This window comes from Dysidea avara, chromosome 14 (assembly GCF_963678975.1).
Source record: "Dysidea avara chromosome 14, odDysAvar1.4, whole genome shotgun sequence".
In the NCBI taxonomy this organism is placed as follows: Eukaryota; Metazoa; Porifera; class Demospongiae; order Dictyoceratida; family Dysideidae; genus Dysidea; species Dysidea avara.
The window spans coordinates 1,762,893-1,787,179 of NC_089285.1; the positions used below are offsets into that span (position 1 = coordinate 1,762,893).

Consider the following 24,287-nt stretch of genomic DNA (forward strand, 5'->3'; position numbering starts at 1 on the left):
AGACTTGTACATACTATATAGCATAAGGATATTGTAGGCCAGGCAAAGTTGGTCTATACACCTCCTGTAGCTTCCCATCACCCGCCTGCATCATATGTACCTTCCAGCCTGCAGCTGACTCTAATTAGTTACGTTGCTAGCATTTCTATGTTTGGACAAACTAGCGATCATTTTCAGCTAAGGAAATTGTTTCTTCCTGCTTTAAAAAGGTGGTGGTAGAGTGCAAGGATAAGCTTTAAGAAGGTATTTGATATTCTTTGTAGTGACTGATAGCCTGCTGATTTTGGTTACTCCCTTTAGTAAATAATAATGAAAATGACCACCCACCCACATCAAAAGTGAGGAAGTAGCTGATGAGAAACTAGTCATGTACTTTGGTAGGGAAAGTGTTGTACTCCTGAATCAGTCTGTAAAGTTAAATACCAGCAGCTGTACCAGTAGACACTTAATTCCTGCTTCAGTCATACAGCCATGACTGAAGTAGTAGGAATTATTATAGCTGATGACCTCCCTTAAGTGATAAACTTGTTTCTTTGTAGCAATCACTGGTGAACCATACTTACTGCATAAAATGAAAGAACACGTAGCACACCTATTACTTACTGGAAAGCCTATTAATTACTGGAAAACGTTGTCATTTCACTAAAAGCATTACAAATGAAGAACAGTTCAAGAAGCACCTCTGCAATCAATACAGTCACTACAGAAATTATGATTAAACATGTACTCCAACTATCATATTCTGCTTCATTTTCAGGTGTGTTCTATCCATTTTAGAACATTGCAAACAAATAACAGGGACTCTGCCATCAATCCACTCACTACTGAAATTATGGATGAATCTCATAACAGCCAGCTTGTACTGAAGCCACCATGCATTACCACAAATCAACACCTTCGGTGGCAGTTCAAAAAGAAATAGGACACAAAGGAGGACAAAGGTATAATATCTCCTTGCATCAGAGCTTATTAAGTAAGCACTGAAATCTTTGTTGGGTAGTATGTTAAAGCCTAAAAGCTTATACATTTTCAATGAAATTTTTCACTATGAATATGATCACAATCTCAAGCTTTTAGATTATAGCTTCATCCAGCTTACTACAAGTCTAACAAACATATGAATAGTGTGCTAATGAATCAAATAGTGTCATGCTGACCAAATTCTTCAGTGGATTAGCAGCCCTAAAGAATGGTGTAATGATCACAAGGTGGTGACTCTTGGTGATTATTACATTACATTGTTCCTGAGGGGTGTTGATCCATTGAAGAATCCTAACAATGCATATCTTAGTAAAGTAGACAATTTACAACTATTGTGTAACCTAAATATTTTGAGAGAAAATTTTGTTTTTGGTGATTTTGACAATGGCAGTGAAAATTTTATCCTTGAAATATTTAGACCATATATAGGCAGTCTAATACATTTTGCAAAATTGTTTGCAAATCTGCGAAAATTTTATTTTAGCAACATTGCTCAACCTCGAAAAAATATTGTCCCTCGAAATATTTAGGCTATACACAATAATAACAATATGGCCTGTGTGAATGGAATTTTGTTAGGAACCAATTTGTCAGTGTCATATAATCCCCCACCATTGTATTCATCAGAACCTCATCATGATGAAGGAATAAATGTAATTTGTCGCCAGGATATTTCATCTATATTCATTGACCTTGTCTAGAATAACCTTATTCAGTATTGAGGGAAGTTTTCATCTTTGTTATCTAGCATTGTTGCTGGGCTATAGATCATGTGATTTTCAGAGTTATGTGAAAGATGCAGAAGTGAAAGAATAGAATTTCATTGTTGTGTCTACATAGCCTTAAGCCAATACGTAGACAGTATGGTAGTACTGTATAGTAGGGATCATGGAGGTTTAGGCTATCTTGCCCTTAATATCACCCAAAATGTAACAGTGCAGCTTCACTTTTACTTCAAGACACTAAACAGCTGGTGGTATTAGTCAAGCCCAAATATGCCTTCAGAACCACCCTAAATTTTCTAACTGATGCCTCCAGCCAAGCATATTGGCCAACACTATGGGCTTGATTTTATTTACGGCTCAACAATGCTTTGGCATGAGACGTGCACATGCCTTTTCGCCAACTGTACGCATCGTGGACTTGCAACAATTTGCTATACATAGGTTAGATCAAGGGGTTGCAGAAGGCCAGAGTGAGGGGGCCAAATTTGACAGTAAAATTTACAATGGAATTTGAAGCATATAAGAAATATATTATGTTGTAATTCATGACAGTTTTAAAGGAAATATAAAGGTGACTCTTCTATTAGAGTAGGTGACTCTTCTATTAGTGTAGCCAACTGCTCTATTTGAGTATCGTGACTGTTTCTTGCCGCCATATACTCAAGACTCCTCATCATTATTATTATACTCTTCACTGATTGTGTTAGTGTCTCTTCTCTACCCATACAGAGGTCATCTAAGAAACATATGGAGTTCATGGAGTACCATCAGATATCAAGAACCAGTCTATATGCCATGCCCCCAGAACCAATACACCCAGTGGATACAAACTTGTTAAGTCAAATACAGTGAGGATCACAATGGTGTTTATTGTATGGGAAATAAGTACTGCATACTAACTACAGTTGACCTTCAGTTACCCCAATTATTAGTATCAAGAGCTCCTTCTATTAACTCTTGTCAGTATGATTGTTCTATTATTAGAGTATAAATGTATGTTCTATTAGAGTATGTCAACAGTTCTGTGTATAATGTACGGGCTTCAGTTATCCAAACAATTCACTTATTGAACACTTTTGCCTAAGACACATTGGGGTTCAGACAACTGAGAGGTCACTGTACAACATTTAGGCTATGATTGATAGCACAAACAACACTTTCAATGCAGGACATCAGAATGCTTAATGAAAGTTCCATGCAATCAGCTTAATATATTCACTGTTGAACATTTTTTTAAAATTCATTACAATTCATTATGTCAAGTATACAGAAATCATATGAGCTAAAAACTGAATAGTAAACTACAAGAATACAACTAACATAAAAATGAGCACAAACCTGTTGAAGAAACATGTGAAGTATGTATAATACAACTATATATATGATAAGTGAGTGTGTGTTCGTTATGTTAGATTGAGTGTCGTAGCATCCAAGTCTTTTGAGTAAACAGTAAATTTTGCAAACATATTGTCAACACTTTTGTGCATTTCTTGTGCCATTTCTGGAGTTACTTCCCAGGGTCCGCTGCTTTGGGACTCAACCTTTTGACAATAACTCTTGTAGAGAGTTTTAGCCAGGTGAGTATAATCGTCCTAGTGAAAGAAATTATGTGTTTTTGTAATCAAAAAAGCACTAAAAACAAACTTTTAAACCAAGAAATACAATTATTTGTATTTATAAATAACAAATCTACTATTTATAAATAGCAAACCTAAAGTACAGTACTCACATTGCTGGTGATCTTCTTAATGTGATAGTAGTACTTTAAACGCTGGCAATATATTTCAGCTACCTTCTGACGGAATTCAATCTTCATGTCTCTCTTTGATTTAACCTGCTCAATTTTGGTAGTTGTAGAACTTGATACAGCTGCTGTTGTTGTAGGGCTACTGAAATGAACTCTCTTCTCAACAATAGGCTATTAAAAAGGCAAAATCTCATGAACGAACACCACCAATGAAGAAACATACATCATTAATTTAAAGAGAGACTATTACAAGTGATCAAGACATGATACATACAGCGCAAAAAGGTATAGCTAAGGTCCAAAGTATTTATCAATATAAAGTACAATGTAAATCATTACATGAATGTCTGTGTTTGTGTGTGTGCTCATGTGTGTGCATGTGCTTGTGTGTAACTACACAAAAGTCTCACTGGACTCAATATGGGCTTGCTAGCTGATGGCAAGGAAGGTGGCTGATCTTTGTTAGATAGCTTGTTAAAAACATCCAGGTTTCCAGCATCTTTTGCAGCTCTCAATACTTGTTGGTGTAACTCAATGCTATTAGGTGCATTCCCCAGTGCTTGCAGTGTCTCCTGTGCTCCAACTATCTCATTCTTAGCAAGACATGCTCTAACCAGTTTCTCAAGAACATTATCTCGTTTCTCCTTCTCTATAGGGTCACTACTGGACACCCACTGTGCTCCCCTCATCACTTCTAAAGCACTGGGAGGAATGTCTAACTGTAAACAACACTCTACTGCTGCCACTGCAATCAAACATGGACTCCATCCTCCCTGATCATTAACATAATGGATGCCATGCTGATGTAACAAGTAAAGAACGTGGAACCCCCTCTGCCATTGCTTAGCTGACACAGCATTCATAATCATCAAGACTCCAACTTGGCCAATTAAATTTTGCTCTTGTACTGTTAGTTCACCTTCTGGTGGTTGGTTGTCATTAGCTTGGTGGAACTTCTTGAGGCCATTGATCAGGGCACCAAACGCAGTGTGAATGTTTGAATAATTTTGGATGGCTGAAGATATGGTCTGTATTAAGGCTAGATTGACTGGTGCCATTTGTAGTACACCTCCTAATACCAACCACTGCCCATCCAAAATGGACCTCTAAAAACATTAACAAAAGCATTGTATAAACACACACACAGTGACATACACACATACACACATACACCAAATTTACATGTATGATACAGAGTCTGAAAAATAGGGGTGCACACTATCAGACAAGAAGCAGGAGTCTGTGTTGTAGGATGTTTCTGATGATTTAATGGTAAACTAGAATCAAACATTAAATTTTGTTTTTTGACTATCAATATTAATTTATTATGAGTGAGTGGTCCAGGATTATGATCCAAATTGTGACATGTACAAATAAGAGGTAAGGTATGCTCTCCAACTTCCTTGGAACATCACATAACCACAAAATTATGAATCTGTGATTGGTCTGTAAACCATACAGTGGGCTTTAATTAGAAACACTGATGGCTAAAATCCTAGCTAAGACAAAAGTAAAAACATTTTTTACTATTTACTGTTCAGTTGACATGTACAAGGTGACTGTTAGGCCTGAACGTTCTTGTTAGTTTGGATAGTTAGACCATAACAAGAGACTATTTGCATACAAAAGTGCTGCTTGGTAGTAACACATTATAGAGATGATAGCTTAATGCAAACTATCAGTCAAAGACGTTAGTTGAGTGGCTGTTATGTTGAAGTGACTGATAAATTCAAGATTGGTTCCACTAAATTAGTGGAAGGATACTGGAAAAGTTACATGCTACAAACAAAGCACTGTGATAGAGACAAAACAGACCAAACGTACATGTAAGCCATAAAGGATAGCTTTAAAACTGGTGATTTTATCAAACAGGCACTATTATTAGAAAATACAAAATAACTTCCTAACCTTCACAATATCCAGGTAGAGTCCCTGCTGTAATGGTAGCATTGCTGTTGTTGTTTGTGGAGCAATACTAGGAGGAGGGGGGAATTCCACAGTAGGTGTGACTGGTGAACAAAATGTTGGTGCAGCATTCTGCAGACAGACAGGGGGCGGAGCTGAGAATTGTGTTGCAGTTGGGGGTGGAACTGAGAATTGTGTTGCAGTTGGGGGTGGAGCTGAAAATTGTGTTACAGTAGTGTCAGCTGCTGCATCAGCAAAAAGGAATGAGTCTGTATCAGGTGGATCTAGTTCAATACCAACATCTCTTGCCTGTAACAGATAAAACAAGATGATTGGTGTGTGCGTGTGCTATTAAAGTTGTCATAGAAACATATCAAACAACAACCACATGCCTTTTCCAGTAATGAATTCCACCGTTGTGCTTCATTATTCTGTAGAAGGTTAGTCTTTATTTCTTTCATGGTACTCTTCTCAACCTGCATAAACAAACCAATGTGTACTATAGTACAAGATTTCTATCTGGTATACTGGGTACATCCATGTGTGATTAAAGAAGTACACAACAGTGATACATGATCTAGGGAGTACTAAAAATGCTGCATTTCACCACCTTTGTTACCACCATAGAGGTTTATTATAATCCTCACCTTATGACCGGCATTGATCACACACATTACAACATCACCAACAGTCTCCCAACAACGGTGCTTCAGTAGCATCTGGCACACCTTTGACACACTAGATATATCACCATGGTGACGTATCTGGTGTTCCAGTACTGTTAGGGCTTCACCAGGATGACGCTGATTACAATGTAATGTCATTAGGGACAAGTATACCTGAGGAAGGAATGTCGAATTTAAACACATTTTATCTAACAATGAGAAATGTTAGAGTAGTTTGATTATTTGCTTGGTACTTTACTATTTCATATGGCATTTTGTGAAAACACTGAACATTCTTGTAGCGCCCCTTAAGTTTTTGATTCATTTTAGGCTACTATTAGATGTAGTTTATGTTTCTCACTACCTGTGTGTACATAATACATTAGTTGCTAGGTAATAAAATAAACTGGGAGGGATTACTTTATACCATAGTGTACACAATTACTTGATTGATTTATACCAGAGTGACTGACCAACCAACATGTCAGACCAACAATCTAGATTTTCACCACTGTAAGAAATACATGTTAGTTGCATGAACACTGTGATAAGGAGGTTACATTAACTGAGGTACATGTTTACAGTTATTTGAGACCCATTCTACATAGAGGTAGCTTGTAACTCCACCTACCTCTTTGTTGATCACTTTGGAACAGTTTGACATAAATTGAAAGATCTGCATAGCCTTGGCAGACCTTTGCTGGACACAGCACTTTGCTAGAACGTTATTCCACGCTGCAGTGGACACAGCAACACACAGATCACTTGGAAACAACCCAACTAGAATGTTCGTGACACGATCGAGTTGCTCCAGCTGATGATTCAACATGAAGAACTCCATTTGATCTGGAGAGATCACTGACGGATCATGTGACAGTTCCAGTACTCTAATAACTCCACCACAATTTGTGTGTGCCATGAAGAAGCTACATTAACAATTAGTAGTAAATACTCTGATTGCTATACAACAAAATGCTTCTAAAAACCAGACATTAGCAGTTAGCAATATTTTATGTGGTAATTAATTATGTATACAGAATTGTACTGTGTAATTTAGTACCTCAAGAATTTGTTTTTGTATTCTCTACCCACATTGTTATGCAGTGTTAATGAAGTGTAACTCCTAATGCAAATTCTTGGCGGTAATATGGACTGCACCCACGAATTGAATTGGAAACAGTCTCGAATAATCCAGGCCTTGTAGTGCTGAAGACACCATTATCAAGTTACAGATTCTGATGCAGCTCTTCCTTAACCCTTTAAGGACCACTGCCGTAATATTACATCCAAAGTAGGTATTGCTCGAAAGACCAGCGCCGTAATATTACGTCCAAGATTATTGACAGTAAACAAAGAGCTATAACTTCGCAACAAATGAAGCTATTAGATCGAAACAGGGGCCATTGTATTTGCCATTCATAGACGATTCTTTTGATATATAAGGCCAACTTATCACACAAAACTAAGCCTGTGTAAAATTCCTAACAAAGTACAAACATTTAATATTTACACAACAATAAAACTAACCTTGTAGAAATCGCTCCATAACTTTGGCTGTGTTCATCTTATTAACTTCAAATAAAGCTCAGAGTGCTCACTATTTAGAGGCAAATAATTTGATATACAAGATCATGTGATGCGGTTTTAAAAAAATTTAAATGGCGGACTGTTTTTATTGATTGTGTCACGAAGAAATCGATTGCGTGTAGGTGTTTGAAACTCAGCTTAGTGCTTTTAAGACATTGGTTCTACACTTTGGTAAGTTAGATAATGTTATTTATTATTGTCAGGTGAGTCTTTTAGTATAATTTGTTATACAATTGAGCACTTGTAGGGGCTTTGTCAATGCTATCAATTTATTATATTTTTTAAAACACTAAATGCACAATAATCATAAAACGTGTGGGCTTTCAGGGTAGACTATGTACACTATTCTTGGTCCTTAAAGGGTTACATGCCCCATTCCATATGAAGGATTTGTTATTCCCAATAGCCTAGGAAGCCAACCATGTTGCCTCTTTTCAATACCTGTAGAGCCCACAGGCATTCACAACACTTTCATCATGAACTTTCTTCACTAATATTTCATCTGTACAAACTAGCCAGTCTCGTAGAGCAAAGCTTAATTGCTTGGAAGTTCAACAACAGCTCTACTGTATATGGCCTTCACTTCTCACAAAAAGGCTGTTGTTTTAAGTACAAAGTTTTGCTCATGTGGGTGCAGAAAGACAAACAAACACGCTGTACAATTCACAGGAAGACATTCAGTTTACACTGTGCAGCATCCATCATAATCCTATACTTCTAGGGCGTCATTAGCTAAGGCCATTGTTTGAACTGAGTGCTGGCTTCAAACACAAACATGTTCAAAGCCAACACCCAGTTCAAGTATAGCTACCGTAGCCAGTAGCTTAGGTTAGTTGGCTCTTGATTACATTAACATATTACTATATGTGACCCGGTCTGCGAAAAGGCTCTTATAGCCTTTCCAATTGCATATATATGGTAACCCATAACTTGACTGGTGAATATGGTACAAGCCTACAATTTGGTCCCTCAACAACCCTAACCTGGCAGTAGCTGTGGGTGTAATTACATGGTGATAGCTTTAGTAGATTAGGAGTTATGATTAGCCAAACATGGATAATTGGAAAGGCTATAAGAGCCCTTTTCGCAGACCGGGTTACATATACCCAATTGGACACACACGATACACACACACACACACATGCCACACTTACTTTACTAATGTTTGTGTGTTACTATGATGGATCTTCACTTGATGATGAGCACACAACTCCAGATAATTACAAATCTCTTGTTCCTGTGTTTCCATGGCGATGCATTGAGGCAGCCGATTGAATAAACTACACATAAACAATAAATATCAACAGAGCAAACTAATGGGTTAATAATTACTGAATAGTTACCTCTTGAATAGGCCAGCTTTATCCAGCCACATGATCAGGTCACAAAGTCTAGACAGAAACAATAAAGAAGACCACATAATAACAAGTGTACAAAAAGCAAAGAGGTGTCCATTCACATGATTGGACTACTCAAGTTTTATTGCCTATTATGGATGAAATTAAAATTCACCACAAGACTGAGAACATGCACATTGTTTGCAAAACCCTCAGTGTAGTTCATCAAAGATGATTGCTTCTGCAAGCTGTGCAATGCAAATACTACTCCCATATGGATCCATCCATCTTTAGCTTTCTTTTGCATATATGAATTGCCTTCTTTTTTTTTCCCGAATGGCTAATCATTGAAGGTGTTATAGAAAAAATTTGTGAGTTCAATAGTTCAGTCTAGTGAATGGATTCACTAAGTACAAACCATTGGCTACCATACATACAGTCATATTTACTCAGTTCAACACCAGGTGACTTGTGCATTATGCACATGTAGGAGTCAGTGCCAAAATCAAAAGCAAAGATGTGTCCATTCACAGGATTGGACTACTCAAGTTCTATTGCCTATTATGGCCACATTTAACCACAGCAATATTTGTGAAATCAAAATTCACCACAAGACTAGCAACTCTTTTAAGCCAGTTACCAACATACACACCATCCAATAGTCAGGTAATACTGCACTGCATTTATGACACATTGCTCACTCATTGCAATTTGCAGGCATTACAAATGGAAGAGCCAGTAAATGAATATGAAGACTGCTAAAACTACTGGGAAATACTATCTAAACCAAAATAGCCAAGCTGTATAAAAAGAGTGCGGCCCTTAAAAAGGCCAGGATGAAAAAAGATGTGAAATCCAAGGTGGCGACCAAGAAATGGCTGTGATGGTAGGTTAATAGCAAAAATTTTAATTACGACAATTCAGGTGAATTTGTGTTGCCTCCTCCGCTAGCATTTAGCACCAAATTCACCTGAATTATTGTAATTAAATTTTTTGCCATTAACCTACCATCACAGCCATTTCTTGGCCGCCACCTTGGATTTCATATCTTTTTTCATCCTGGGCTTTTTGGGGGCCGCACTCTTTTTTTACAGCTTGGCTGTTTTGGTTTAGATATCACTTCTTTTTGTATTGCAAGCCACAAAGCCGGCCATAAAAACCGGCTTTGGTGCTTCATTTTAACTTGTTTTTTTTCCTTCCTTTTCTGCAGGAATAGTGGAACAAAGGAAGAAATTTTGTGTATAGTTTTGTCTGATTAAAAATATCTCTATATTTAACAGTGCATGATAATCACATAATGTAGGTAATAAGGTGACTTCTTATACATAACTGAACTGTATCTCATTGTTTGTAGCTGAACTCTTTCAGAGTGACTTGTTTTTAGCTGAATTCTCTACATGGTGATTCGTTTCCAACACATATTTCTACAGGGTGATTTATTTGTAGCTGATCCCTATAGGGTAACTTGCATCTAGGTGATATCTCTACAGGTTTGTAGCTGAATTCTCTACACGGTGATCTGCTTGCAGCTGAACTCTCTACATGGTGGTTTCTTTGTAGCTGAACTCTCTACAAGGTGACTTCTTCTAGCTGAACTCTCTACAGGGTGATATTTTCGTAGCTGAACTCTCTACAGGGTGACTTACTTGTAGCTGAATTATCTATAAGATTAACTGTTTGTAACTGAACTCCCTATAGAATATTGCAATGTAATTCTATAATGGAGTAAGTTATAAACATAGCTGAATGCTCTATTAGGGTGACTGTTCTATTAGAATATCTCGATCTCGCATTTATTACACGTAGTTGGCTTTTGAATCATAACTCAGTGATTTGTAATCCGATTCTCAGTGTTGGGAGTAACGCGTTACGTAACATTATTACTTTTGTGGTACCTAAGTAATATAACGTAATACGCTATAAAAACAGGTAATATAACTCAAGTTACTTTACTTACAAATGTAACGCGTTACCTAAGTAACATAGTTACTGTGTAACCAGTCTAATATTACGTAATATTATTACTACAAGTAACAAAGTTACTAATCTCGTTAGTAATCCACTGAGTAATGCCTAGCCACAATGAAGTATTGAAACCTACTGAATGAAGCTTATTCACCAGCTTCTTACTTATAACCAAGATTTGCACATTGCCCAACAACGAAATCATGTCATCTGATAAGGTGGTAGTTTCACACGTGACAGCTTAAGGCTGTGGACACAAAGTAATATAATATTATTATAGTTACTTTATTTTTTGGGTAATATGTAACTGTAACTAAATAGTTCTAGTAATATGTAACTAGTTACTTTCACAAAGTAACTGTCCCAACACTGCCGATTCTTCTGTACTACTGCAACGATTTTCTATGATGATTATTCCAGCTACACACCGATTTTCAGCTCATTACTCTAAGCGGTTTGCCTGGTAGGCATGAAAACTAAAGGTTTATTTAATCATAAAAATCAATCGCGTAATTGTGACACAGGTTGGGTTTTGTGTCATATCTGGCCTTTATCTCAATTCTTTTCAAACCACAAAAAGGCACTCCTACGATGACTACTCCGTCTACATAGAAATTTTCAGCTCATTCCTTCAAGGGATTTACCCTGTAGACGTGACAGACCTTCGACCTTTTTTTACGTGAATAATCAGTCATTACTCCGCGAATGTTCATCGGATTCCTACCAAAGTTGGTGCTGAGATCTGCCTTAATGAGCCATTTAAGTGTGCCAAATTTCAGCCCGATTGGAGCATGCATTCGTGTTTTATGGCAGGTTTTGCAAAGTGTGCAAAAGGAAGTATGACAATCACGTTTACCTTCTTCTGTCAATATACTCACGGTGTGGCATGCCAGCTTCTTGGGCCACACGACACACTACCGCGTGTATTGATAACAAAACATTGTGTAAACCTCACTGAATTCTATGCCAATGTCAGGCAACATGTGCCAAGGCAAACAGATACAGACATGCATGCACATAATTATGCACACACATACACTCACCTATTAACAGATGGATGGTAACAGGTTATTAGAGTGGATGCCATTTCCTTTGACAACAAAAAACCTTTCCTTGTCATCTCCTGGACAACCCAGAATGCTCTACAAAATGTCAAAAAAGAATATACTACCAACTAAACATTACAGTAATGATCAGCAGTGTGTTGTGTGTGTGTTAAAAAGAATTTTTATCCTTTTGTGCCACTAGTGTTGACGCACGCACACACATAAACAAAAGTAGGCATGCATGCACCCATGGATAGCTGTGGGATGGGGTGGGAACTTAGTACAATAAATACAGTAATTGAAAACAGTTTAGACAATTTCCTACTTACTGAGTGTTGCAATGGTTGCTGGCATATAACTTCAGCATCAAAACAAAAGATTCTCGACGACAAAGTGGTAGGACCAACATCTTATTAAACGCTCCCTCAGCTATATGGATCATGTTACTCTGGACCACATGTGGAGATGAGGCCTGTTTTACACATGTCTGGATAACAACTTCTAGTGTGTTTACTGGAACAGGAGGGCTTGACTTGATGTAATTCCAAGCAGTTTCTATATTAGAAAGGAAAATAGAATGATACAGTGTTATGTATACAAATGTAAGCAGGAATGTGTAAACAGACAGAAAGACGCATGTACATACATACTATACAGACTGTGTCTACAAACACACAAACACTTACCAACATTATGGAGAATTAGCTGCTCCAATTCAGGAAAGAATCCCTCACAGTTCCAAAATCTCTGTTAGAGCATTATGCAGATTTATGAATTAATATATACTACATAATCTAAATATTTCTGGGATGCACTGAAATATTTATCCTTGAAATATTTAGACCTTTATATATTACATTAGAGATTGTTTGTAAATCGCAAACATTATATTTATACATTGCTAAGACCACTTCAACTAAATTTCTTGTTTCTCGGACCCGACCGACCCATAAAATTTGTAAATGAAATGTTTTTTGTTGTCAATTTGCATTACAAGAATATTCCCCCCTCTCCTACCATACAGTACACAAAAACAGTCACACAAAAGAGGTGCACATGCACTACTACACGCACGCACACACACACACCTCTGGGTTTCTCACATGTAGAAATTTACAACCCCGCTTCTGAGAACAAGACCCGGTCTTCCAATACTTGAAGCATAGTCCTTTTGGTGGCTCACTGTATGACTTAAACCCATTCGGTGTGTGTGAGTCTCTTCTAGGTGGCCAAGGGGCAGGCTTCCTATCATTGCTAATTCCATTCTGCTGAACACTAATACTGTCAAAGTCTTCCTCCAAACCATGTGGTGGTGTTGTAGCAGGAGTGGGAATCGGTGACGAATTTGAAGGGAAACTAAAAATTACAGCACCAGAGCCTTCTGATGGGGTAAGGTACCCTGGGGGTGGTGGTGGAGGATTTGACCATGTATTGTGCACCCACTGGCAGACTTGTTCATGTTTGTATGGTTGTGGGACTGGTTTGTCAAACTGTTGCATTGGTGGTGGCATTGTGTCCATCCATTGCTGTGCTGGAGTAGAATCACGTACGGGTGCTGAACGTTGTTTTGACACTGCACGCATTGAACAATGCACTGCTGGAGGTTGTTGTGACAATGCCATCTGCTGTGTTGGGATTGTAGCACGCTGTACTGGTGTTATTCGTACTGTACGCTGTACAGCCGTTGTCTGAACAGTTGGTGTTTGTACAGTTGGCATATTAGGAGCTGGTATCTTGGATACCACTGGCTTACAAGGTACTAGTACATCAGATGTCACCTCATCAATAAAATCCTCCATTGGATGAATCTCTAAAATATCCTCCTCTTGTATGTCTGATCTTGGTAAACTAGATGGTGTTCTCGGCTTAATAGGTGATGTTGGATCTTCAGTGGGTGGTGTTATTGTCAAATCAACGGGTGGAGTCTTTGGTCCTTTGATGGGCAAATTGGCAATGAAGGGATTCACCAGTTCACCTAGTCTTTCAAACACGGTCTCCTTTCTGGTTACTTGTGAGCCTTTATCTGCTGTTTCTGTAGGTGCAACGGAAAAGCTGAACTGTTTGGCTGCGTTTGATACAACTTTGTCAAGGTTAAATGTAAAGTTATCTTCATTTCTACCCACAGAGTTAGAAGAAAGTTGATAAGCCGATGGCTTTGTTGATGGCCAGTGACAATTGGCTGGAAGCTCAGCGGTTGTCAATTTTACTAAGCTAATAGACAGATTCTTCTGTCTGACAATTTCTCTTAGAGATTCATCATTTTCACTTAGTTTTGATGTTTTCAATTTGCTAAGGTTAATTTTTCCTATACGAATAAATAGGTTCCTATCATTTTCACTAGCTGAAGGTTTCTTGATAGACCGAAGATCAACTACACAGGATTTTTTCTTAACTGGCTCAGGTGAAACATTTCTTCTTCGTCTAGTACGAGGTGGAACGCGACATACGGCAGGTGACGTCACTTGCACTGATGACTTGGTGTTGTTTAAATTATCAGTATTCTGGTCAGCACTAAAATCCATCATAGTAACTCTCAAGGCTTCTTCTATTATGTTGTCAGTGCTGGTCTCAGTTGTATCCTCAACAGGAACATTCATAGGGTGTTCACCAGAATTGGATGAGATGACATGGTGCTGAGGAATGTGACTACATTCAGCTGACTCCATGTCCACTTCTTCTGTCTTCACTTTGGCACTCTCCACAACTTTTGTAATACTGTCAGCATTGATTTCAGCTGTGTCTTCAGCAGGGGCAGTCACATTTCCTTCTGCTACTTGCTCACCAGAACTGGGATGGTGGTGAGGAACATGACTACATTCAGCTGGGACTACTTCTGTTTTAATAATTTTAGAACTCTCTGCAACTTCTAGAATGCTGCCAGCACTGAATTCAGGTATACCTTCAGCAGAAGTGTTTAATATTGACATGCTTTCTTCTGATATATGCTTAGATGGAATGACATGGGGCTGAGGAATGTGACTGCATTCAGCTGGTTCCATGTCAACTTTAGCTCTCACAACAGCTGGGGCCTTTCTATCATTCTTTTCTAGTCTGAGAAGGTACTTCTGTAATGATTTAGTCTGCTTCTTTGTTGGAATCACTATCTCTGGAATCATATGATCTGTAATATCATTTCTTTTGCTAAGAAGTAACTGTATTACATGCCGTTGTCGCCGTTTGGTACTCGCTGCTGAATTGAAGATGATGCAACGAGCACAGCTTGGTTTGGGTAGTATTAAGAATTGTTGTTGAGTTTTACTGTCAGGAACTTGCATCCCTACTACTTCAGTAGTAACTGTTTCATTTCCACCATCATCTGAATCTGACATTGCCAGGTCTTCTACTAGGGTAGCCATTAGCTGCGAACCCTGTTGTTCTTGTTGCATGATTTCCTCTCCTGTTTCATCTGTTCTCTGCTCTTCTTTGATTTGTACTGTGTCCTCTACTTGATGTTTTTCCATCTGTTGCACTTCTTTCCTTCTCCTTGTGGTTCTCTTTGCACCGTCAGTACCTTTCTGTCTCACAGATAACAATGACCTCCTCGGTGACACACCATCACACAATCTATTGAGAAACACAGAACAATACTGAAGTGTGGATGAGGACAAACACTTGCAAAATGACTTAAAGCTACATCCTTCATATGCATAATCATGTTCCCCATAAACATCATGTGGAAGGAAAACACAAGCCAGTAGGGATCATTGCAATCAAGTCTTTAGATAGGGAGTGCATTAATTATCCCAGATGATAGTCCCCTCATACCGCAATGATACTTTGTAACATACTTTACTATTAGTGGACTTATATAACATTGCATAAAAGCAAGAGTAAATAATGGAAGAGAGAGTATCCAACTGCCATATACTGCATCAAAAATGAGCAGTCAAGTAGAGAAGCCATTCTGTAGTACTGTCAAAGTAACTGTTGAATGAAGTAATAAACACCTGCTAGCTCAGACTATTTGAAGTGCCCAGACTTTAAAATCATGACTGGGCACTTCAAACAGTCTGAGCTAACAGTTCATTCAACACTTACTTCGACACAGTACTACAGGATGGTTTCTCTACTTGACTGCTCATTTTTGATACGGGGGTTTAGAAAACCCGGACCGGACCAGGTCAACTTCTTCAAGTATGCCAATTCACACAATAGCTGTAACGTACAATTCACGCAATAGCTAGCTATAACATACACTCTTCACCTTGTAGCCACTCTGCCAAGAACATAATTAGCTAGCTATGATGGCTCAGACTGCAACAGCGATCGCACATGAAACTTCATCCACGATAAAACAACCTAACTAAGCTATTAAAATACTTTCTACTACATTTCACTACACAATCGCTACAAAGCTACAAGCTCGTTCTGCTGTACTCAACTGTTACACACACTAGTGACCACCCGAATTTATTAGAATCGTGATATACAAAGTGAAAGGAACTAAGATAACAGCAAACCTTCGAACTTATGTAAAGGAATGGTCATGGATGACTGGCTAAACTAAGAAAGGTAAGCTAGTGCCCATGCCGTAGGGTAGTTTTATAGAGTAGTAAGGTTTTGTTCTATTTAAAGCTTACCTTGACACTCCATTACTCATTCATCACTACCGAAATAAATTCAGAGGTTTGCTGTTATCTTAGTTCCTTTCACTTTATATATCACAATTCTAATAAATTTGGGCGGTCACTAGTGTGTGTAACAGTTGAGTACAGCAGAAAGAGCTTGTAGCTTTGTAGCGATTGTGTAGTGAAATGTAGTAGAAAGTATTTTAATAACTTAGTTAGGTTGTTTTATCGTGGATGGAGTTTCATGCGCGATCGCTGTTGCAGTCTGAGCCATCATAGCTAGCTAATTAGCTATGTTCTTGGCAGAGTGGCTACAAGGTGAAGAGTGTATGTTATAGCTAGCTATTGTGTGAATTGTATGTTATAGCTATTGTGTGAATTGGCTTACTTGAAGAAGTTGACCTGGTCCAGTCCAGTACGGTCCGGGTTTTCTAAACCCCCTTTTGATACAGTATATGGCAGTTGGCTACTCTCTCTTCCATTATTTACTCTTGATAAAAGCATGAGTATCTAATAGGGAGGGAGAGTGTAGAACTGTGCTATACGTTGTGAAAGATGAGCCCGTAAAGTCCTATGACATCATATAGTGGGTGCATTTTGTATACGTGACTACTGAGTGAAAGAACGGTGTACTTGAGAAAAGTATTGCACATCACACAAAGGAACTTGCCATACAAAGAGAAAGACACAAGCAGCTAACCTGGAAAGCAAACATCGAGGTTTCATCATGGTTGAGATTTCATTCGAGATGTCATTAGAGATTTCATCATGAATCGCCATTTCCTGCCTGGACAGTTCTACTAGCGAAAATGACAAGTCTAGATGGACACTGTCATTTCATGTGGACCACCTGTTAAAACTTTCAGGTGTTAAATCTGAGCAATCAACAGCAGTCAGGTTTACAAGAAGAAAGATGTATGTAGGATACCTTATAGGCTCATTTTTCACAATTTACAGTTCGACACCCTCCCTCCCCATTACAGTATGTACTCTTGATAAAAGGAACAAGTTGCCAGACAAACCTTTTAAGTGGAACCTCTATTTAATGGACACTCTGGGATCAACAGGTTTTGCTGAAACTTTACTGTCGTACAGAGGTTGTCCTTTTTCAAAGGTAAAATTGTATCGGTAAAGGCATCTAGGGCAGAAGTTATCTTTTATAATGAGGTCAAATGTACATACTGTACAGGGAGGGTCCTTTAAGAGAAGTTTCAGTGTTATTGTAGAGAAAACCCTACAATATTTCAAGCAGGGATGGTATACAGCTCTACACAAAGAGAATAATACATGAAGCTACTTGTAGGCATCAGAGGTACAATGCAAAAAATGCTCCACATTTATCAGTGAATAACAATCAAGCCGCCACTGAGTTACAGTTGTCCAATAGTATCACTTAGGTTAGTCACTGTAAATAAAAATTATAATAATAAAATGTAACCCACTGAGCAAAAACTGGCCATTTTTGCAAAATTCTATTTTGCCATAAAGCCGTATTGAATACAAAACTTAAGCTCAAATCAATAAAACCTATACACCAATGGAATCACCTGTTCATGGAGAGTAAGAAATCTTTGTTTTGTGTTTGCACAGCAAAGGATATGTGAGTTCTGGGCGCTTATTTATGATGCGGTAAAAACAGCATTCACCATTGTCATTTCTTTGTTGGAATGGCCTTCTTCTTTGTCAACACAGAGGGGTACAGGGGAATCACTATATCTTGATTGATTTGCTAGTTCATGGTACACAGAATTAGCCAAGTCCCATCTTTGTAACTTGTTTCAATCGTAAGTTATGATTGATTATCTAAGTGCCTGTAATTTGTTTCCCGTATTGTTGCTGTACAAATCAAGTTTATCACTGTTTCAACTGTCAAGCGCTATCTATAATTCCCAAGACTTTTCATCACAAAAACTGAAACTTTGGCTGTCCACTCTTTTGTCACTATAGATTACAGAGATGCAATAAAACGGAATCCGAGGAATGTGCGAAAACAGCCGGTTTTTGCTCAGCCGGTCACAAAAGTCATAACTTACTGGAAGCATTGTGGCTCACAATGAAGGCATGATTTATACCATAACAATACTTACATGAAATCCAGATACAGTGTAGGTCATATTTTTCCTTTTACTTGTATACTTACTTGTATACTTCTGCTACATTTTGTTGCTTGCTTTCCTCTCCTGTTTCATCTGTTCTCTGTTCCTCATTAACTTTTACTGTGTCCTCTGCCTTATGTTTTTCAAACTGTTGCACTTTTTCTTTCTTTCTCCCTCTGGTTCTCTTTGCACTGTCAGTACCTTTCTGCCTCACAGATAACAATGACCTCCTCGGTGACGCACCATCAGACAATCTATTGGGAAACACAGAGCAATACTGAAGTAGGAGGACAAACACTTGCAAAGTAACTTAAGAACTACATCATTCATATGTATAATAAAACACTATGTCGCTACAAGTGGAAGGAAAATACACAAGCCAGTAGGGATCATTGCAATCAAGTCTTTAGATAGGGGGATTATCCCCTTAAATGTCATGTTGACTTATGATAATTATATGGGCTAAATTAGGATTTTAAATGTACTCAGTTGATAATCCCCTCAATATCATTTTATCCCTATTAGCTTTTGTAGCATATTGTACTTCATTATTAGAGTACTTCCTGTATATTACAATACAAGTTGCCAGGTATAAATAATAAGTGGAGCATCTATTCAATGGACAATCTGGGACCAACAGATTTTGATAAAATTTTACTGTTGTACAGAGTTTCAAAGGTAAAATTGTATTGGTAAATCTCTTTGGACCTTAGAAACTATCCTTTACATGATGTTAAACATGCAGGGAGGGGGGAGGGTCCTTTAAGAGAAGTTCCACTGTTAATATACAGCAAAACCTGCAATATTTTGAGTAGGAATGCTACACAGAGAGAATAATACACAAAGTTGCTTGTAAGTGTTAGAGGAACGGTGCAAAAAAGTGCTAGCCATTGAGTTACAGTTGTCCAAGAACGGCACCTGAATTAATGTTGTCATCTGAACACATGTCCCACCTATCGATTACCAACTGGAAAGCAAAGTGGTCATTATGCTATGCTTTTAGCTATGTTCAGCCTGTTACACAGCATTTCAAATGAAGAACAGCAAGAGAAGCGTCTCTGCAATCAATCCAGTCTCCACAGAAAATATGCATGATTCCCATTTACAAACATAGGGAAACCATCATGCTACTGTGCGTCGACATCTTGGTCTGTCAGCAAAAAGAAATGGGACACAAAGGAGGACAAAGGTACATGCAGACATGATGCATAAATTATACATACTGCAGTATGCCAAAAGGCACCTGTCAGGCTGAAGCAGCATTGAACAGTGAAAAAATCAAGCTTATATCCTTAGCCATTATCAAGCTGCCTTTAGGGTGATATTTTTGACTAGAAAAGCCCAAACCTTCATGATTCCTAATATCGTGCAGCACCATACTGCATGATGTGTCATTAGCATTAGGTCTTACAGTTAACAAGTCACTAGGTTATGGAAAACACTGTCGTATGTATACCATCTATAAACAGATATACTGTAATTCTCTATGACAAATTTAAAGACAAAAACGTGTACAATTAAAGTCAATTTTACAGTTTCCCAATTATGTATCCTATCTACATTGTAGGGATCATAAAGGATACCACAAAAACTTGATAGCATGCCTTGCATAACTAATCCCAAACAGGACTGATGTGTCTTTTTGCTAAATACAACGTGTATAGACATCATGGACTTCACTCTGTCCAACTTGCTTGCTCATAGCACAAAGGTGTTCATTAAAATTTGCAAACAGTACATCAATGGTTTTGTATCTACAGTGGCTACCCAATGAAACACAAGAGAAAATCTGCACTACATTACATGCTCTGTTTATGTCTGCCAGTAATGACAATATAGGTGTAGATAGATTTGGGTATGCAATTACAGCACACATATGGTGCTTTGATGCAGTACATAGGGCTTCACCAACAATGAATACTCTATTTGGTTACTGTAAAGCAAATGTTGCCTGGTTGGCTGTGGTGTGGCCACTAATATACACCCTAGACACTAGGCAACCACAAACGTATGCTCCAGATGAAGGATTACTTGACATGGCCACAGTAAAACAAAGTGGTCTGGAGGTGGAAGTACACCTTAGGCTGTGTTTGGGACCTACACATGATGTGGCATGATGTGGCCTTATAATGAGGTCATAAAGTTCATAGCTATAACTAGTCTGGCGTAGCCGACCCGCGCGCGTAACACGAGGGTCTGGTGACAGCCGCATTCAGTACCTGTGCCAGCCTTACGGAAAACTGGTGCGTCCAATCAGATCGCTTAGTGACCAATTAACAACATTCTATGACGTTATTCCGATTTGGCCACTGATTATGGCGAGCTTCTTATGTCTTTTCTACAACCAGCACAAATGTAAGGGTTTGTAGAGGAAATAGACGTCATTCAAGTACAAGTACAGTAGCTGTCGCGCTCTGTTACCGGAAATTGTCCAAGTGTTCCGCGCGTATTTTCAAATTTAATTGCATTCCATCTGCACAGGTACTGAATGCGGCTGTCACCAGACCCTCGCACTACGCGCGCGGGTCGGCTACGCCAGACTAAGCTATAACCCACATGTAAATTAGAAATCCATGAATTGCTAAAGGTATCATAAATGTACTAAACCAAACCCACACCATCAACTTTCAGCTAAACTGCCCAGTAGATCCAAAACTCAATTTCACTAACTGTCAGTAACCGCTTTGCAATAATACTACTAACTGTCAACAGTGCTAGTGATTTTATAGCCTCTATTTCTCACACTTCAATGAAACCTTTCTTCTCATGTACAGAAGGCAGTATTAACGTTGCTATAAAACACCACTAAGAAACAAACTATTTTATACCACAAACAATTCACAGAAGCATATTTTTTGTAGCATGCTGTTACAAAAGATTTCAAAACTACAAAGCTCCTATTCATTTTGTTTGTGTAAAGCAGGAACATGCCCTCTCTTAAATTGAAGGAATTTGCTACCACATAGTGAAAAACTTTGGCTAATAGCATTACAATAGCCAAAGCTTTATCCGCCGATATTTTCCAATCAAATGAACGAGATATAGTCTCGTGTGCCTGACAGTCCACATGATAAAATCAATGTAGTGCTACCAAGAAATAAGAAATACATCGTAAACGTACTCCAGAAATATCCTTCTTTCTTCTTAATACTGGTGGCAGCAGATTGGGTATCGACGTATCATGCAATGTAGTGTGGACTTCCCATTCAGTTGGTGCGAGGTTCATTGACCATCATCGCCAGGACCATAGCCCTGAAAGAGTTCACAAAAATCCAAACATTCCCAAGAATCACCAAACGACTTTTACACCTAAATGTGGTATGTTCGAGGCAATGATTTAAAAATTACAGCAAGGTAGAGTCTCCGCCCGCCACAGTTTTTTCATCAATTTTTCTAGTGGCTTTTCGCCAAACTTTTTTTACTGCCAATGTTACTATATGGTAATCCTAATACCCTAGGAGGCTTGTATTTGGTAATCAAATGCCCACATAGCCCTGCATTCAAAGCAACTTCATAAAAGTCATTACACCTGAAATTTAAGGTGGCACTGAAGTAATTATGTGAAGCCGTACAATGCCCACTTGTCACTATTAAAATTAGCCCACGTGCTTAATTAGCTATTTTAGGGTGGTGGAGAACTCCGCTTGTGAACCATGTAGTCTACATTTAAAGGGTTCTTATGATAGTCTTTAATGTTGTAGCTTAGCATGCCAAGTTCCGTGAAATCACCCGCTTTAATTTCGTGGCTATTAAACTCTGAACTTATGAGCCGATTATAAAAATAACTCACCCCAGAAACAACCTAGCGCTAAGCCGCCTTGGCTCTTATGGTTTCTCACCTTGTAGAACAACTCTATGGAATCCTTTTTAACGATAACAACGTGCAAACTGGTTAAAATGCAAACCCACATTTTTCAACTAGTGATATCACGCCCGTCAACAGCGAATCGCGAAAAATCTTTCCATAGCCCTGTAAAGAAATGCTTCACCAGTGCCTCTGCCAAATTTTGAGAGTCTATGGTAAGTAAATATGGAGTTATTTCACGAATTGTGAGACAGTGTAACTGGACAGGATGCGCTCCGTAAAGCAGTAATCACGCGATGACAGCAGGTGTTGTTCGCTGTGAAGTTACCAGAGTTTTGACAAGGTGATGAAGTTAGTACGTGAATATTGTTACTTGTATCAGCAATAGTAGCCTGACAGTCTGATAGAGCTGGTTCTTTCAATATTTTGAAGCGCTTCGCTTTGTTCTATTAGTTTTCGTGTTTTTTCGTGCATGACCACAAACGTGATGTCCCATTGGCCTTGTAAGGCTTCATTTGATTACTTCAGCGCCACCTTAAACCTGACTAATAAGCTACTTCAGAATAATGGATACCATTCAATACAACGCTTTCATTTCCTATGCACTACTGTTAGTATAATACAGTGTAGTGGTGACACTGTAAGAACATATATGCACACACCAATTTCAAGAAACCATGCAAGCTCCGTCAGTTTAACCATTTAAAAAGTTTTACTCTTAAAATGGTCTCGATTTTACATTCACACAAAAGGTCTGTGGAAAACAACAGACTGACATGTTAAACTACAACTGAGCACATTTATTCATCTAGCAACAGCAAGGGTCAGTTACATTCTTTGACACACAAACAACACACTTAGTGCTAAACACTACGTGGTTAATATTCCAATTACAACATGACAAAAAAAAGTGGGTACCTTTTAATTACAGTTGGTCGCTTGGCAGTTACTCCTTCCCCTTGCAATCCACTGTACATATAAACAAATATGGTAATTCTGAACACAAATTTTGCTGCTTACTTATTGACTTTGGTTGGAGCTCTGCGGGGCCTACCCCGTGGGAGCTTAGATTTCACGTTACTCATGTCTTCCATCTATAGAAAAATGGTGTGTGATAATTAGAATACAAGCCAAAACTGCATGCGCTGCAACAGCATCAAAGTGTTCCCCGTTCCGGTAAAGTTACCATAGAATAAGTACAGTAATTTATGACGAACTTTTGTGGCAATATCCACTGCAGCGCTTTAAAACGTGTAACTCACGTGTGCAGCGAAAACCTGTTGTATAATACCCTGGCTGGATGGACTGCCCTTGCCTACCACCCCCAGCACAAAGAAAGCACGTGCTGGACAACTGAATAAAAAGGACCAGATTGCTAAAAGTTTAAAAGTCCCTGTGCTCATCAATGCGGCCCATCTCAGGAGAGGCATCAGAGGAGCGATGCGAGATGGTCCTTTTGTTGTATAATACTCATTCCACAAAGCTACACTGTTACATGAACACAAATCACTTTAACTACTTACTTCTCACTGATCGTTCACCTCACTCTTTCATTTCCGTAGCTACCGACACGACTCGCCACCTGCTGTGCGCAAAAGTTAAAACACATTAAAATTATAGTATCCAATATTTCACTGATTTCCGTAAATTTCCCAGTAGGATTCTGCCGAGTGCTGGCGAGTAGATCCACCCCATACCCCTCCATCATCTGAGAAGCGCCGTGGATGCAGCTTGGTGTGAAGTTTGTCAAGAACATCATGGGAATCGTGGTAGTGGCGTATGTGTCACTTCTGTGTGAGTTTTATGTCGTATGTGTCACTTTCTAAGATTCGTAGCATAGATTTTACAGGCGCACTACGC

At 38.6% G+C, this 24,287-nt stretch overlaps 1 protein-coding gene and 1 long non-coding RNA gene across 5 annotated transcripts in view; one reads left to right on the forward strand and one right to left on the reverse strand.

Moving 5' to 3' along the window:
• LOC136244981 (uncharacterized) overlaps window positions 1–24,287 on the forward strand; it is a 45,142-nt gene that overhangs the window by 7,955 nt on the left and 12,900 nt on the right. The window contains exon 2 of one of the 2 annotated variants that reach the window (XR_010695682.1): window positions 2,436–2,554. This is a non-coding gene — a long non-coding RNA (uncharacterized lncRNA). Of the gene's footprint in view, window positions 1–2,435; window positions 7,111–24,287 lie in introns of those variants that run through there. The other variant, XR_010695681.1, reaches the window with a different exon arrangement.
• Window positions 2,921–24,102, reverse strand: LOC136244974 (uncharacterized). Of its 3 annotated transcripts, none has more exons than XM_066036495.1 (17): window positions 23,951–24,102; window positions 23,448–23,521; window positions 23,346–23,396; window positions 18,667–18,876; window positions 13,047–15,522; window positions 12,645–12,705; window positions 12,288–12,513; window positions 11,956–12,054; window positions 8,954–9,001; window positions 8,765–8,890; window positions 6,655–6,949; window positions 6,006–6,197; window positions 5,751–5,834; window positions 5,362–5,667; window positions 3,864–4,559; window positions 3,436–3,624; window positions 2,921–3,298 (listed from the first exon to the last, which is right to left on the reverse strand). In XM_066036495.1, the coding sequence occupies exons 2-17, from the start codon at window positions 23,519–23,521 to the stop codon at window positions 3,110–3,112; spliced, it is 5,322 nt and encodes a 1,773-aa protein (XP_065892567.1). In that variant the 5' UTR covers window positions 23,951–24,102; the 3' UTR covers window positions 2,921–3,109. The 3 variants fall into 3 exon arrangements, with proteins under 3 accessions (XP_065892567.1, XP_065892568.1, XP_065892569.1); XM_066036496.1 differs by having other exon boundaries at window positions 5,362–5,660; window positions 5,744–5,834; XM_066036497.1 differs by lacking the exons at window positions 23,346–23,396; window positions 23,448–23,521; window positions 23,951–24,102 and adding an exon at window positions 17,227–17,931 and having other exon boundaries at window positions 18,667–18,807.